Source organism: Oncorhynchus keta, chromosome 15, assembly GCF_023373465.1.
Source record: "Oncorhynchus keta strain PuntledgeMale-10-30-2019 chromosome 15, Oket_V2, whole genome shotgun sequence".
In the NCBI taxonomy this organism is placed as follows: domain Eukaryota; kingdom Metazoa; phylum Chordata; class Actinopteri; order Salmoniformes; family Salmonidae; genus Oncorhynchus; species Oncorhynchus keta.
In genome coordinates, this window is record NC_068435.1 from 30561858 (window position 1) to 30577931 (window position 16074).

Here is a 16074-nt window from a genome sequence, read left to right on the forward strand (position 1 = left end):
CAGGCTCCTCAGAGGAGGAAGGAGAGGACCATCCTCATTGATATGTAATATCAATAAAAATAATGAAACAAAGTTAGCCTTTTTAGATAAAACTATACTAATGTCACCAAATAATTGATTAAAACACACCGTTTTATCAATGACGGTCTATGGTAACTTCAACAGCAATCACTGGGGTAGCACCATGGTGTAGCCAGAGGACAGCTAGCTTACATTCTCATCTGGCTACATCACCCCCTGGCATAGACCTACATGGTAATTATGACCAGTTCCGTAGGACGAACTCCAACCAATCAAAGCTTTTGCAGTATGAAGTGATATGTTGTCCATCCAATCATAGGATTAGGATCAGAGAATTAATCTAGTCCGTTTAATTGGGCTTGTGCTGCAGAGCATTATGGGGGGGGGTTCTATGTGTTGAGAAGCTTAGGGAGCTGGGGATATTATGTTTGTTCCTTGTATAAATAGGTTTAACTTCTTTTAATGAACATATACCACCACCCCCACCACCCGCATAGCTTGCTGGGTGACGTGGTCTAAATGTTAAACACATAACACATTTTCCTTCCTTTAAAAAGAAAACTACTTTTCTCTGTAACTACACGTCACATTTGTTTACTCAACCTGCATAACACGCAATTTTCAAGAACACACATTTCTTTCCCCCAATATTTTCTATTATTTTACATTGCTCTCATCACTTAAAAAGCAATGAACATATTCTGATGTATTTTTTCCCCCAACTAAATATTGTCTGTCCAACAATACTCTATTGTGGCTCTATTTCTTTTCACCTAAACAAAACATTCAGTCAAGGTGCCCCTTTTTACATTTTTTAAAAGCAATTCTCAATAAGCCTTTCAGGGACTCTGACAGTCCTTTTTGGTCGTTCTGTTGAAGTGCTCCCTGAAACAGTTGGACAGAGTTCATTGTCAGTCAGGCTGTTCTGACTGAATTGTCCATTTCTAAAGGCATTTGACGCTTCAACAGTATCCTCCTGGTGATCCTCAGTCCCTTGAGTGAATGGCTGAAGCCTTAGATCCACTCTGTTTCGTCTCAGTTGTGATCCATGCTCCATTTGGATCGCGGTGCAACTTCTCTGCGCACACCCTTGCTACATCCAGGTTCCTGTAGTGATGTCTCGGAGTCGTACATGATCTCCAGGTTTCAGTTCAGGTAAGTGTCTTGCACTTTCGTTGTGTCGCTGTTTTTGTTTGTCTTTCTGTTTTTCCTTCACAAGTTTGACTTTGTGAGCACCTCCGGGTGTTAGCAAGTCCTCATGGATGGGTAGGTTGGTTCTGATGCGACGTCCCATCAACATTTGTGCAGGTGAAAGTGCGCTGCGGTAGATCAGAGTTTAGGAAATCCCCCTTTCCATCGTGTGCCTTTTTTCATCAGACCTTTGACAATTTTGACTGAACTCTGCAAAGCCATTGGAACTTGGGTAGTTGAGGTGTTGTGTCGGAATCCCTAGTCGTTAGCGAACGATTGGAATTCGAAACTTGAGAACTGCGGGCCATTGTCGGAGTACAGTTCAGACAACGCCATGTCTTGAAAAGACTGATTCCAGGTAGGTGATTACAGCTTTGCTGGAGGTAGTTGTCAGTGTTACTACTCAAACTACCCTGAAGTAGCACTCGGTAACAACAATGTGACTTTTGCCATTGCAGTCAAATAGGCCAACTTTGTAGTAGAGTCTGTTGGATACTGGATGAGGCATTAGCGGCTCTGCTTGCTGCTTTGGCCTATAGGTCAAACACAGTTTACATGAAGCAGTGGTCTGGCTGATTTCCTGGTTCACTCTTGGCCAGTACATTGCTTCTCGTGCTCGTCGTTTGCATTTTTCCTCACCCAAGTGGCCCTCGTGTATTTTCTGTAGCATTTCTTTGCGTAGTGCCATGGGAATGACAATCTTGTTGCCTTTGAACACTATGTCAACCACAACGGTGAGCTCTGCTCTGGACATCCAGTAATCCTGTATTCTCCTTGGACAGTTTTTCTGTACGGGCCAACCTATCAGTGTTGTTTCTTTCAACTCTGTCATTGTTTGGTCAGCTGCGGTCTCGCTTTTAATCTGCTCCATTCTCTCGGAAGACACAGGAAGTGATGCTACGATCATGTCGACGTAGGCTTGAATCTCAGTGTCAAAGCTCTCGTCAACTGCTCGAGAAAGAGTGTCAGCTGCGAACATACCCGGGGTATGGATCATCTTCACATCATACTTTTGCAGTCTGATCAACATTCTCTGGATTCTCATTGGACAATCATTCAGTGGCTTAGACATGATTGACACCAATGGTTTGTGGTCGGTTTCTACTTCGAAGACCTGTCCGTAGACATTGGTGAAACCTTTCGCACACGTATGTGCTCGCCAGTAGTTATTTCTCTATTTGTGCATACCTTGTCTCTGCGCTTGTCAAGGCTCTGGACGCATAAGCGACGGGTTGCCATGTGTCGTCATGCTGTTGCAGAAGAACTGCTCCCAGGCCAAACTGTGACACATCTGCAGAAATCCTTGTGCTTTTCTCTGGATCATAGAACCTGAGCAATGGCTCTTCTGTGATGGTCTTCTTTAGGTTTTTGAAGCAGTTTTCCTGTTCATGGGTCCCTTCCCATTCGTTTTTCTGTTCCTGAAGACATCTGAGTGGAGAGGACTGTGCTGACAGTTGAGGTATGAATTTTGCAAGGTAGGTGATCATGCCAATGAAGCGTCTCACGTCGTCCTTGTTCTTTGGGCACTCCATGTTGTTGATGGCTAATGTTTTCCTTCGGTCTGGTTTGACTCCATCCTGTGAAAGTACGTCTCCCACGAAGGCAAGTAAGTGTTTTCACACCAAACTCACATTTGTCTATGTTTAGTTTTAGGTTGGCTTTCCGTGTCAGGTCCAGCACTTGTCTCACTCTCGTGTCGTGTTCTTTTGTGGGCCCGCCGATGATGATGGTGGTCAACTCCTGGAATGTGCTCAAAGATCATGTGGATCGTCTTATGGGATTCTCTCAGCGGCAGAGGTTTCCCACATGGTAGATGAAGAAATCTGTTTCTGCCCTCAGGTGTGTTGAATGTGCATAGCCTTGAGCTTGCATCAGCTAGCGTCATTTGCCAGAATCCTGATGAGGCATCAAACTTACTGAACCACTTTGCTCCAGCAAACTGCAACATTATCTCTTCTCTGGATGGCTACTTGAAATGCTCTCCCTTGATTGCTTTGTTGAGATCTCTCGGGTCTAGACATATCCTGAGATCGCCGTTCTTTTTCACCACAATAACCAGTGAGCTTACCCAGTCTGTAGGTTCATCCATTTTTGTGATGATGTCCATCTTTTCTATGCATCAGAGTTCCTCCTTGAGCTTTTTCCTCAGTGCAAATGGAACTTCTCTGCATGTATGCACAACTCGAGTAATTTTATCATCAGTACCTTTGTTTTCTCCTGGTAAACATCAAAGACCTTCAAAACACATCCTCAGCCAGTAGTGATTCTTGGTCATTTTCAGTTTGTGATGTCACTACATACACTAACAAATCGAGCTTTTCACATGCATTGATTCCTAGAATAGGCTGTACACTCTTTCCCATGATCAGAAACTGTGCTTTGAGCGGTTTTCCTTCGTGCTGTAAAGTTACTCTGCAGCTTCCTTTGACTGGTACGTTCTCCCCAGTAACCTTAATTTTCATCGGTGTACTTTGCCCTTCACTTTGTGTTCATCCAGCGACAACGGGTTTACCTGTACTCCAGTATCAAGATTGAATGGTATTATAGTTTCATTCACAGTCAACGGCACAATCCACTCAGCATTTTACTGCATGGCATACTTCCACAGAACCAACAAAGAATTCTTCAATCTCCTTGACTGTATGAACCTTTTTCCCTTTGTAGCCTCAACTTTTCAGCATTTTGAGAAACTATTTTTCCCAGTTGTTACATGATTTGCCATTTGCACTGCAATTTCTTGGCTTGTGGATGAATCACAAGTTGTTTTGATTGCTCTATTTAGCTCGTTTCTGTTTTGTAAGGCGTTGTGTGTGGTGCTCCTCTCTTTTTATTGCATACACTGACGTCTAATCCCTTCACAGCTCTTTAGCTTGTGCTCTGGTGGTTTCAGCTGCTCAACACATATTCACTGCCTTATCCAAAGTTAAATCTTGCTCACGCAGCAATCTCTCCTAGAGTCCATTATCAAGTATGCCACAGACTATCCTGTCTTTCACTATTGAGTCTTTCAGATGTTCAAATTCACACGTTTTGCTCAGTGTGTTCAGCTCAGCCAAATACTGGTCAAAACTGACTCCCTGTTTCTGATCAGAGAAAAACTTCCCTCTCAAACGTGACGTTCTGGCTTGGTACAAAGTACTCCTCAAATTTAGCCATTCGCACACTCTATGTAAAGTTTGCCTCGTCTTGCTGAAAGCCATTGTAAAATGTCCAATGCATCCTCTCCAATAACATGCAGAAAAATGGAAGCTTACAATTTGTCATCATCTCCCCCTGCTCCACTGGCTGCTAGGTAGATATTGAATCTCTGCTTGAAACGTTTCCAATTCTCAGCTAAATTGGCTGTTAACTGCATAGGAGTAGGAGGACTAAGGCAATCCATGACGGAGAACAGGAACAGTGTCAATTTCTCTTATTTCAGCATGTTGCTCATCAACTTGCTCATCAACAGATTCCAATGCAGCCTCGCTCTCACTGCTGTCACTCTCGCTGCTGCGGCTCGCTGCCCTCGCTCTTGCAAGCTAGCATCTTCGACTACTCACGTCACTTGACTTGTGGTAGAATGTTCCATTTTTCGTCGCAGAAATTTGCAGAGTAATTCCTTATCTTTGTCTCGTCATAGCGACTACCAATCTGACACCATGTTATATTTGTTCCTTGTATAATGACAAACCGGGGTGTAGGTTTGAACTACTTTTAATGAACATAGACTTTAGCTACAAAACTCCTCGTTTAGCCACGCAAGGCATTCTTCAACCACCTGCAGGTTAAATCAACCATAGCTGGTTAAGAAGGAGCCTTTCATCAAACCGCCTGATCATGTGGACCAAGGTCTGCGTATTCAAGCTGCGCAACGCCATGAGAAAGGAAGAAGAAACATGGATATTCTTAAATGCTTATCGACACCACTGCATTTTTGGCATGTAAGAATGGGCTTTTACAGGACACGGCGAGCCGGAAAGTTCTGCTAACAACGGCAACTACAAGGAGCTTGCAGCGGTAATTGCACGGTACGATGCTTTACTTGTTGAAAATGTGGAACTTTCAACTGTCTTTTCTGGGATGTCGAAATCAATAAAGACTTGATTGCTTCCGTCGCATCATCCATTAAAAGTGAGATTAAAGAGAGGCTGAGGCAGCACATTATCACACTCCCATCCAGGAACTGACCAGGACCAACCCTGCTTAGCTTCAGAAGCAAGCCAGCAGTGGTATGCAGCTATGTTTTCACTATTATTCTACAATGTAGAAAATAGTAAAAATAAAGAAAACCTTGAATGGGTAGGTATGCCCAAACTTTTGACTATTAATGAGCGCACACACACAAATCACCCAGAAAAACAGTTACATTCAAAGGGGCATCTATACCATAACCTGTCAATACCATAGTTCTCTCTAGTCCACTGCAGGAATATTGCATTGCCTACAGTATGGGACTGCCTATGGTCTAGTCACTATCCAAAGTGATTGACCTGGCCCCATCTGTTGTCTGTGAGCAATGCCTCTCCACCCTCGAAAGGCCCTAATAAAGTTAATTAAGGGTCCGGAGGGTCCCATCCAGAAGGCCATGGTGTAGGTTTACTACCCTGCCAATTTCCCTCTGCCCCAGGGGAGAGGACTGTTACTATGGGAACCAGGCATAGAGGAAGGAAGGGGATTTCCCCAGTCAGATCCATTCAGACTGACCAAGCACTTCTGTCTCAGAGACAAGCCAGCAGATCTTGCTTAGGGAAATAGTAGATGTAAAGTCCTTTCCCTTCAGAAGAAGACAAACTCATCCACTTTCAAATAACCAAAAGCACAGCAAATACACAGAGAAAGATATTCAAGCCCGAAGACTGTGAGTAGTTACACAGCATTAATATCGGCAGTTTTAAAACTGAGATGTGTACCTGTGACTAGAGCAGTTAAAAAAGGGATGACCTCTTCCTCTCCCCTGTGTACTATACCTGTGAGGATGTGATCAGTGTCCAGCTCGGTGTTAACCTGGTTCTTCTTGGCAATGTGTCCCATGATCCACTTGGAGCGGCCATACTGTTGAGTGGCCAGCAGCCACCGCAGAGACTCGGGGAAGATCCTACATGGAAACAAGAGAACAACCTGCTCAAGAAAATATGAACCGTTGAATCAATTAAATTAGTATTTTTTTCCCCATTGGGATTTAATGAGGCTGAAAGGAACATCAATATATTATCCTCCTTCCTCAGGCTCTGCGGGAATCCCTGGGTACTGGAAAGTGTGTGTGTGTTTGTGAGTGAGAGAGTGTGTGTGCATTCATGCTTTCTTTCTAGCTGATTGAAACTCATTAATAACTGCAATACTGTACTCTCGCTCGTAACCACTATGCTACCTGCCGCTCATCAGGTATACAGTGTGAGGCCCACGCCTTAGAGACACCAGCTATAGTAACATGAACAGTAGAGGTCATTTGAATGGATGTTAAGCTATTAAGTATCATACACTATTATGGCTGTTACTACAGTGGGGAAGCAACGCTGGAAAATTCCCTTTGGTCCAAGAAGCTTCCCTCTGATTCTACACAGATAAGACAGAATGTCCAATTACATGTTCTCCCATGCCTCGCTATTCCCACTTCTATTTCATACATACACTACCGGTCAAAAGTTTTAGAACACCTACTCATTCAAGGGTTTTTCTTTATTTGAACCATCTTCCACATTGTAAAACAAAATTATGAAACAACACATATGTAATCAAGTAGTAACCAACAAAAAGTGTTAAAGAAATCAAAATGTTATATTTGAGATTCTTCAAATTGCTACCCTTTGCCTTGATAACAGCTTTGCACACACTTGGCATTCTCTCAACCAGCCTCATGAGGTAGTCACCTGGAATGCATTTCAACAGGTGTACCTTGTTAAAAAGTTCATTGGTGGAATTTCTTTCCTTCTTAATGAGTTTGAGCCAATCAGTTGTGTAGTGACAAGGTAGGTGGGTATACAAGTCCATATTATGGAAAGAACAGCTCAAATAAGCAAAGAGAAACGACAGTCCATTACTTTAAGACATGATCAGTCAATACGGAACATTGAGAACTTTGAAACGTTTCTTCAAGTGCAGTCGCAAAAACCATCAAGCACTATGAAACTGGCTCTCATGAGGACCGCCACAGGAAAGGAAGAACCAGAGTTACCTCCGCTATAAAGGATAAGTTCATTAGAGTTACCAGCCTCAAATTGCAGCCCAAATAAATGCTCTGCAGTGTTCAAGTAACAGACACATCTCAACATCAACTGTTCAGAGGAGTGTGTGAATCAGGCCTTCATGGTTGAATTTCTGCAAAGAAATCACTACTAAAGGACACCAATAATAATAAGAGACTTGCTTGGGCCAAGAAAAATCGAGAAATGGACAGACCGGTGGAAATGTCTAATTCAAGGCACACTTATCCAGCATGGCTACCACAGCATTCTGCAGCGATACACCATCCCAACTGGTTTGGGCTTAGTGGGACTATCATTTGTTTTTCAACAGGACAATGACCCAACACACCTCCAGGCCGTATAAGGGCTATTTGACCAAGAAGGAGAGTGATGAGTGCTGCATCACATGACCTGGCCTCCACAATCCCCCCAACCTCAACCCAGCCAACAAATGCTCAGCATGTGGGAACTACTTCAAGACGGTTGGAAAAGCATTCCAGGTGAAGTTGGTTGAGAGAATGACAAGAGTGAGCAAAGCTGACATGAAGGCAAAGGGTGGCTATTTAAACAAATCTCTGTTTAACACTTTTTTGGGTACTACATTATTTCATGTGTGTTACTTAATAGTTATTTCATAGTTCTACAATGTAGAAAATAGTCAAAATAAAGAAAAAACCTTGAATGAGTAGGTGTCCTAAAACGTTTGACCGGTAGTGTACATAATATAAGCATTGGATAAATAGAACCCACATTAGCCTACAATATAACCCAATCATGAACTGTAGTGTATGATGATTGGGAGTGGTAGGCTATAGCAAGTAACCAAGTAAATTAAATCAGTAGTATCAATCTCAATGGGATCACCCGTATAATAAACAGCTAAATATATCAATACTAAGATGCTAAATTAAAGCAGGTGGTGGGGGTATAGCCTGTCCCAAAACTGTTTTGTGCTTTGCCAGAGATGGGGAGTAAAGTAGGTGTTGTCCTCACCAGATATAAGAGACCATGAGGATCAGCGGGCAGATGATGACAGCCTGCAGGACCTGCCAATCTCGACAGAGGTATGCCATCCCTGGCATAAGGAGCTGCCCGACCAGCACCACGAAGCTGGCAACCATGGTCATGGAGAAACGCCAGGCTGGTAGGCACAGCTCAATCCCTGGAAAAGAGAAAGAGAAGACTTGAGTAATATTATAATACAGACATAAGCACAGTCACAGTTCCAGACAGAGTTCGACCGCAGGGAGGGGGACAGACGGACGAAGAGAGAAAGAGGAGAGAGGTTAGCCTACAAGTCAAACCAAAAGGTCAACAATGTCACCCCCACATTTTCACAACTTGACAGAGAGTGATCAGAGGGGAGAGTGGTGGCACTAGTTCCACCACACAGCGAGGAGGTATCCTGATACCGATGCCACTATCGTGAACATTGTCTAATTACCTTGTCTGGAACTGATGCAATACAGAGGTAAGATCAGGGACATTGTATGACTGACGCCACGGCATAAATCGGCAATTATCATGCAGAGAATATGACGTCAAATATTTGCTTATTTTGTCTTAAGAGCACTGAAGAGTCACTGCCCTGAACCGAGCCCATTGCGGTGAACTAACGATGGCCAACTTGTACTTACTTCTCCCCATATACGATAAGAAAGATCCTGGTTCATTCATACAGTCATTAGCATGCATGCCACCACCTCGCTAGCCGCTAGCCGGCAGAAACACACAACTCAGCCCCTTAGCTGGCTAGCTCGACGCTGTAGCAGCACACATTATAAAATATATTAAAAGCAGGCAATGTGTCTGGTATTGTAACAGTTGCTTTGCCTCTTTCTTCCCCAGTCTCTCCCTCAGCCTTTTGTCCTCCATTCATTTCTTCCTTTACATCTCCTCCAGTCTTTTTTGACAAGTGTTTTATTTTCTGGCGGCCGCATTCTGCAGCCAGAGCACGCTGCCCAGCTCCAGATGGGTCTTTCAAGGTGACAGGCCAGGGATAATACAGAGACTGCAGGCTGTAGCTCCGCTCCACTACCAAAGAAAAGCCTGGAATTTCAATTAGGATCTGCCCCCCTCCTAGCTCGTATGAATAATGCTCTGTGTTCGTGGAACAGTAACACAGCTGGAACCACCAAGCTAAGAGGGGGAAGAGGGGAGATAGGAGGTGGGTGGGGGGGGGGGTAACACAGCTGGAACGACCAAGCTATGACTGAAGGAGTGAAGAGAGGGAATGTTGGGTTTTTTAATAACCTCGTCCTGTAGCTCAGTGGGAGTTTTGTGAGTGAAGTCATGGGTCAATGGGAATAGCATTGGTTTGGTGTTATGGTTGTGAGGATCACACATACAGACGCACTAACAGAACATTCTGTACAGAATGACTACGTATGATAACATGTAAGACACTCATGCAGACACACAAACTCCTGAAGGGGCAGAATGGGGGTTGAGGGGTGAAGGTGGGGGCCACCTGAGCACCTTCCTCCAGCTGCCCCTAATCTTCCCCACCCCTCCTAAATCAGCAGTCCCACAATTCCCCGCTCCAGATCCGAACCGCCAACCATCAGCTCGGGCCCTTCCCTGCCTGCTGAAACGAACAAGTGCTCGGCTGACGTCAAGCAAAACACTCACAGAAAGCCAGGGTGACAGGAGTGACCAAATGCACTAAAAGGGCTTTGGTGACAACAAGGTGGTCATTGAACGTCAGGGTGATATCAAAGGTTGACTAGGGGTAGACTTACCAACAAAAGTGATCATCTTATTTTGCTGCCTTTACCAATACAAGCAGTTGAGTAACACAAACACAGTGTGGGTTCCTAATAGAGCATGCAACTTCAAGAACTGAACGTCCAGTGAGCCAAAGAAGGCCCATTGTTCTGAGAACACTACAATATCTGACCACTGTCTTTTCCCCAGCAATCACATGATCTCCTCATGCCCTCCCCCCTTGCCTCACTGACCCCGGCTACTGGGTTTGTGTGTCTAACACATTTGTGTTCCCAGGGCCCGCTCCTTCTAAATACAGTACACACGGACATTCAGTTGAAGTTGGAAGTTCAGTTTCACCTTAGCCAAATACATTTAAACTCAGTTTCACAATTCCTGACATTTAATCCTCGTAAAAAAAATCTGTCAGTTAGGATCACCACTTTATTTAAGAATGTGAAATGTCAGAATAGTATAGAGAATGATTTATTTCAGCTTTTATTTCTTTCATCACATTCCCAGTGGGTCAGAAGTTTACATACACTCAATTAGTATTTGGTAGCATTGTCTTTAAATTGTTTCACCTGGGTCAAACATTTTTGGTAGCCTTCCACAAGCTCCCCACTATAAGTTGGGTGAATTTTGGCACATTCCTCCTGACAGATCTGGTGTAACTGAGTCAGGTTTGTAGGCCTCCTTGCTCACACATGTTTTGTCAGTTCTGCCCACAAATTTTCTACAGGATTGGGTCAGGGCTTTGTGATGGCCACTCCAATACCTCGACTTTGTTGTCCTTAAGCCATTTTGCCACAACGATGGAAGTATGATTGGGGTAATTGTCCACCAAGCTTTAACTTCCTGACTGATGTCTTGAGATGTTGCTTCAATATATCCACATATTTTCTCCTCCTCATGAGCCATCTATTTTGTGAAGTGCACCAGTCCCTCCTGCAGCAAAGTACTACCACAACATGATGCGGCCACCACCGTGCTTCACGGTTGGGATGGTGTTCTTCGGCTTACAAGCCTCCCCCTTTTTCCTCCAAACATAACGATGGTCATTATGGCCAAACAGTTCTATTTTGGTTTCATCAGACCAGAGGACATTTCTCCAAACAGTACAATCTTTGTCCCTATGTGCAGTTGCAAACCGTAGTCTGGCTTTTTTAATGGCGATATTGGAGCAGTGGCTTCTTCCTTACTGAGCGGCCTTTCAGGTAGAGTCATTATAGGACTCGTTTTACTGTGGATATAGATACTTTTGTACACGTTTCCTCCAGCATCTTCACATGGTCCTTTGCTGCTGTTCTCGGATTGATTTGCACTTTTCGCAAAAAAGTATGTTCATCTCTAGGAGACAGAATACGTCTCCTTCCTGAGCAGTATGATGGCTGAGTGGTCCCATGGTGTTTATACTTGCGTACTATTGTTTGTACAGATGAACGTGATACCTTCAGGCATTTGGAAATTGCTCCCAAGGATGAACCAGACTTGTGGAGGTCTACAATGTTTTTTTCTGAGGTGATTGGCTGACTTTTCATTTTCCCATGATGTCAAGCAAAGAGCAACTGAATTTGAAGGTAGGCCTTGGAATCCATCCACAGATACACCTCCAATTGACTCAAATGATGTCAATTAGCCTAATCAGAAGCTTTTAAAGCCATGACATACTTTTCTGGAATTGTCCAAGCTGTTTAAAACTTCTTACGGCTAGGGGTTCCGCCTCGACAACATTCCTCTGAAAAGGCAGAGCGCGAAATTCAAAAATATTTTAGAAATATGTAACTTTCATATGCAATACACCAAATTAAAGCTTAACTTCTTGTTAATCTACCCATTGTGTCCAATTTCAAAAAGGCTTTACAGGGAAAGCACCCCATATGATTATGTTAGGTCAGAGCCTAATCACAAACACACAGCCATTTTCCAGCCAAAGAGAGGAGTCACAAAAGGCAGAGAGATCAAATTAATCACTAACCTTTGATGATCATCAGATGGCACTCATAGGACATCATGTTATACAATTCATGTATGTTTTGTTCGATAAAGTTCATATTTATATCCAACAATCTCAGTTTACATTGGCGCTTTATGGTCAGTAATGTTGTGCCTCAAACATCCGGCGAATTTTCAGAGAGCCACATCAATTTACAGAAATTCTCATAATAAACTTTGATAAAAAGATACAAGTATTAAGCACAGAATTATATATATAAGTCTCCTTAATGCAACTGCTGTCAGATTTCAAAAAATATTTTAGGAAAAAGCAAACCATGCAATAATCATACACAAAAACAAGCCATGCAGATACCAGCCATGTTGTGGAGTCAATAAAAGTCAGAAATAGCGTTATAAATATTCACTTACCTTTGATGATCTTCATCAGAATGCACTCCCAGGAATCCCAGTTCCACAATAAATGTTTGTTTTGTTTGCTAAAGTCCATCAAAATAACTAATTTTGTTAGCGCGTTTGGTAAATAAATCCAAACTCACAAGACCTGGGCAAGTCCAGGCAAAACTTCAGACGAAATGTTCAAAAAGTTATATTACAGGTCGTAGAAACATGTCAAACCAGAATCAATCTTTAGGATGTTTTTATCATAAATCGTCAATAATGTTCCAACTGGAGAATTTTAGAACCTTTGTCTTTGGTACAAACCTTTGTCTTTAGAATTGCAATGGAACGCAGCTACCTCTCGTGTGCGCGCATGATCAGCGCATGGCACTGCCAGACACATGGTTGAATCAACTCTCATTCTCCCCCAATACATTTACATTTACATTTAAGTCAAACAAGGTTCTAAAGACTGTTGACATTTAGTGGAAGCCTTAGGAAGCGCAATATGACCCCATAGACACTGTATATTCAATAGGCAATGAGTTGAAAAACTACAAACCTCAGATTTCCCACTTCCTGGTTGGATTTGTCTCAGGTTTTTGCCTGCCATATGAGTTCTGTTACACTCACAGACATCATTCAAACAGTTGTAGAAACGTCAGAGTGTTTTCCATCCAATACTACTAATATGCATATATTAGATTCTGGGCCTGAGTAGCAGGAAGTTTACTCTGGGCATGCTTTTCATCCGAATGTGAAAATGCTGCCCCCTATCCCAAGCAGGTTAAAGGCACAGTCAACTTAGTGTATGCAAACTTCTGACTCTGAATTGTGATAGTGAATTAAGTTAAATAAATCTGTCTGTAAACAACTGGAAAAATGATTTGTGTCATGCATAAAGTAACTGACTTGCCAAAACTAGTTTGTTAACAAGAAATATGTGGAGTGGTAGAAAATTGTGTTTTAATGACTAACCTAAGTGTATGTAAACTTCCGACTTCAACTGTATACTTAACAATGTAAATGCAACCATTTCAAAGGTTTTACTGAGTTACTGTTCATAAGGAAATCAGATTGAAATAAATTCACTAGGCCCGAATCTACGGATTTCGCATGACTGGGAATACGGATATACTTTTAAAAAAAGTAGGGGCGTGGATCAGAAAACCAGTCTCATGCAGCATGACACATCTCCTTTGCATAGGAGATCGAGTTGATCAGGCTGTTGATTGTGGCCTGTGGAATATTGTCCCAATCCTGTTCTTTTAATTTATTTTACAAGCCAGTTAAGAACAAACTCTTATTTTCAATGGCGGCCTAGGCGGTTAGGTCAGAGTGGGTTAACTGCCTTGTTCAGGGGCAGAACGACAGATTTGTACCTTGTCAGCTCGGGGATTCGATCTTGCAACCTTTCGGTTACTAGTCCAACGCTCTAACCACTAGGCTACGCTGCCCACTCTTCAATGGCTGTGCGAAGTTGCTGAATATTGGTGGGAACTGGAACACGCCGTCGTACAAGTCGATCCAGAGCATCAAACACACTCAATGGGTGACATGTTTGGTGAGAAGGCAGGCCATGGGTGAACTGGAATATTTTCGGGCTTCCAGAAATTGTGTAGAGATTTATGTGACATGGGGCTGTGCATTATCACTCTGTCCACATCAGCAAACCGCTCGCCCACACAATGCCATACATGTGGTTTATGGTTGTGTGACCGGTTGGACGAACAGGCAAATTCTCTAAAACAACGTTGGAGAAGGCTTAAGCTAGAGAATTGAAAATGTAATTCTCTAGCAACAGCTCTGGTGGACATTCCTGCAGTCAGCATGCCAATTGCACACTCCCTCCTGACATCTGTGGCATTGTGTTGTGTGACAAAACTGCACATTTTAGAGTTGCCTTTTATTGTCCCCAGCACAGCACCTGAGTAAATGACTGCCGCTTAATCAGCTGCTTGATATACCACACCTGTCAGGTGGATGGATGGCTTACCTTAGCAAAGGAGAAATGCTCAGTAACAGAGATGTAAACAACTTTGTGCACAACATTTGAGAGAAATAAGCTTTTTGTGCGTATGGAACATTGGACAGTACTGGGCAAATGTTACGTATCCAAAGGGTGCCCGTCCATCCTTTGGATACATCATGAAAATTTGAGTCATGTCTCTGTACATTGAATAAAACTGAGTCAGCAATATGGGCCTATTACAGTATCAAGCTATGGGATAGAAAGTCCCCATCCAACCATGACTCTGGGACTTTGATAGGGAGGGATATAGCCCCAGGGGAGAGGAAGGGGCCTAGGGGTGAGAGATAAGAATAAAGGGACAAAAGTTTGCAGAGCAGCCGGTGGGAATGTACACCCAGCACAAAAGTGAACTTTACCCTGCTCAGAGGAAGCACCGAGTCTCCACCATAACTCATCTAGAGCAGAGAGGGGAGGAAGGGAGAGGGGGGACGACGTGAAGAGTAGGACGGAGGGGGTTCCGTGGTAGCCCTCCCAGTGAATCTCTCAGCCAGTCAGATTTCCTCCTCTCTTCTGGCTGAGAAAAAAAAAAACACCATTTATCCTGCCTAGACATCCTTATCCGTCTCTGAGAAATAGGGCTGATCTCAGCGCTCATTAATGTCTAGTGGGCCAGAGCTATACATCACTAACTGGTCCATGTTCCATTAAGCCTTTATTCAGCCTTTATTCAGCCTTTATTCAGCCTTTATTCCTTTGTGCCTCCATCATTCAGCAGAAACAGATCAGAGTTTAGTCAGATGGTTAAACCTGTGTCCTCCGTGGCCCCTTCATTCTGCTTCAACTGATACTAGTGCAACCCTAACTCATCCTAGTATAGTCAACTAGCTAAGTCAGGGTCCTCCATCCTTGCCTCCATCGTTCAGCTTTAACTCATCCGGTTACATTGTTGGGGGAATGGGGATAGTCTGGATAATCCGTCTGTAAATGCTCTACAGATGGGTCAAACCAACATACTATCTGTTGATAAGCAACTGCTTGCTAAGACCCATAGACAATCAATTAATGAAAAATATAAAATGACATGGAAGCTACAGTACAAGGATCCCAGACTCGTACATTCTTCACCATGGGAGCGTCCTACATTCACATATGGTCACCGACATGAACTCAGTCTCAGCATGACCACAGACACGTTCACTCACTCAAACCCACCCACCTCCGTGTCTGTCTGCACATCAGTCTCTTCTCTCCCTCTGTACTGGGAGATTAAAGCTTGTGGATACAGACGGACGGACGGTCACACACGCACACACACACTAATTACCGACAGTCAATCTGTCTGAGCAGCAGAACCCAGCCATACATACTGCAGCAGGAAGGGGAACAGAGCCCAAATCCTGCCTGAATAAACCAGCTTTACTATCCCATCACCAGAGGGGAAACAGACCAGGATAGAGCATGGCAAACAGGGGATACACCGTCAGAGTAGATAAGTGTTTTCCTGTGCATCTTCTCAGTTTCTCTGTGCAATGCTAAATGTACAGCAATGTGAATGTACAGCAGATTCTTAACTGTACATTAGAGCTAGGAGTAGGACTGTGTATGTAATTAAGTTGAAGTGAGTGCAGGCTCTAGTGTCTAAGTTGTAACTACACAGAATAATCGATACAGTCCAATAAGTGT

At 43.4% G+C, this 16074-nt stretch overlaps 1 protein-coding gene across 4 annotated transcripts in view; it reads right to left on the reverse strand.

Moving 5' to 3' along the window:
• Positions 1-16074, reverse strand: part of LOC118394762 (solute carrier family 22 member 23-like) — a 457726-nt gene that overhangs the window by 11915 nt on the left and 429737 nt on the right. For all 4 annotated transcript variants that reach the window (XM_052463844.1, XM_035788289.2, XM_052463846.1 and 1 more), the window contains exons 4-5: positions 8370-8538; positions 6162-6289 (exon numbers count right to left, since the gene is read on the reverse strand). In XM_052463844.1, the coding sequence (XP_052319804.1) occupies positions 6162-6289; positions 8370-8538 (297 nt within the window). The remainder of the gene's footprint in view (positions 1-6161; positions 6290-8369; positions 8539-16074) is intronic.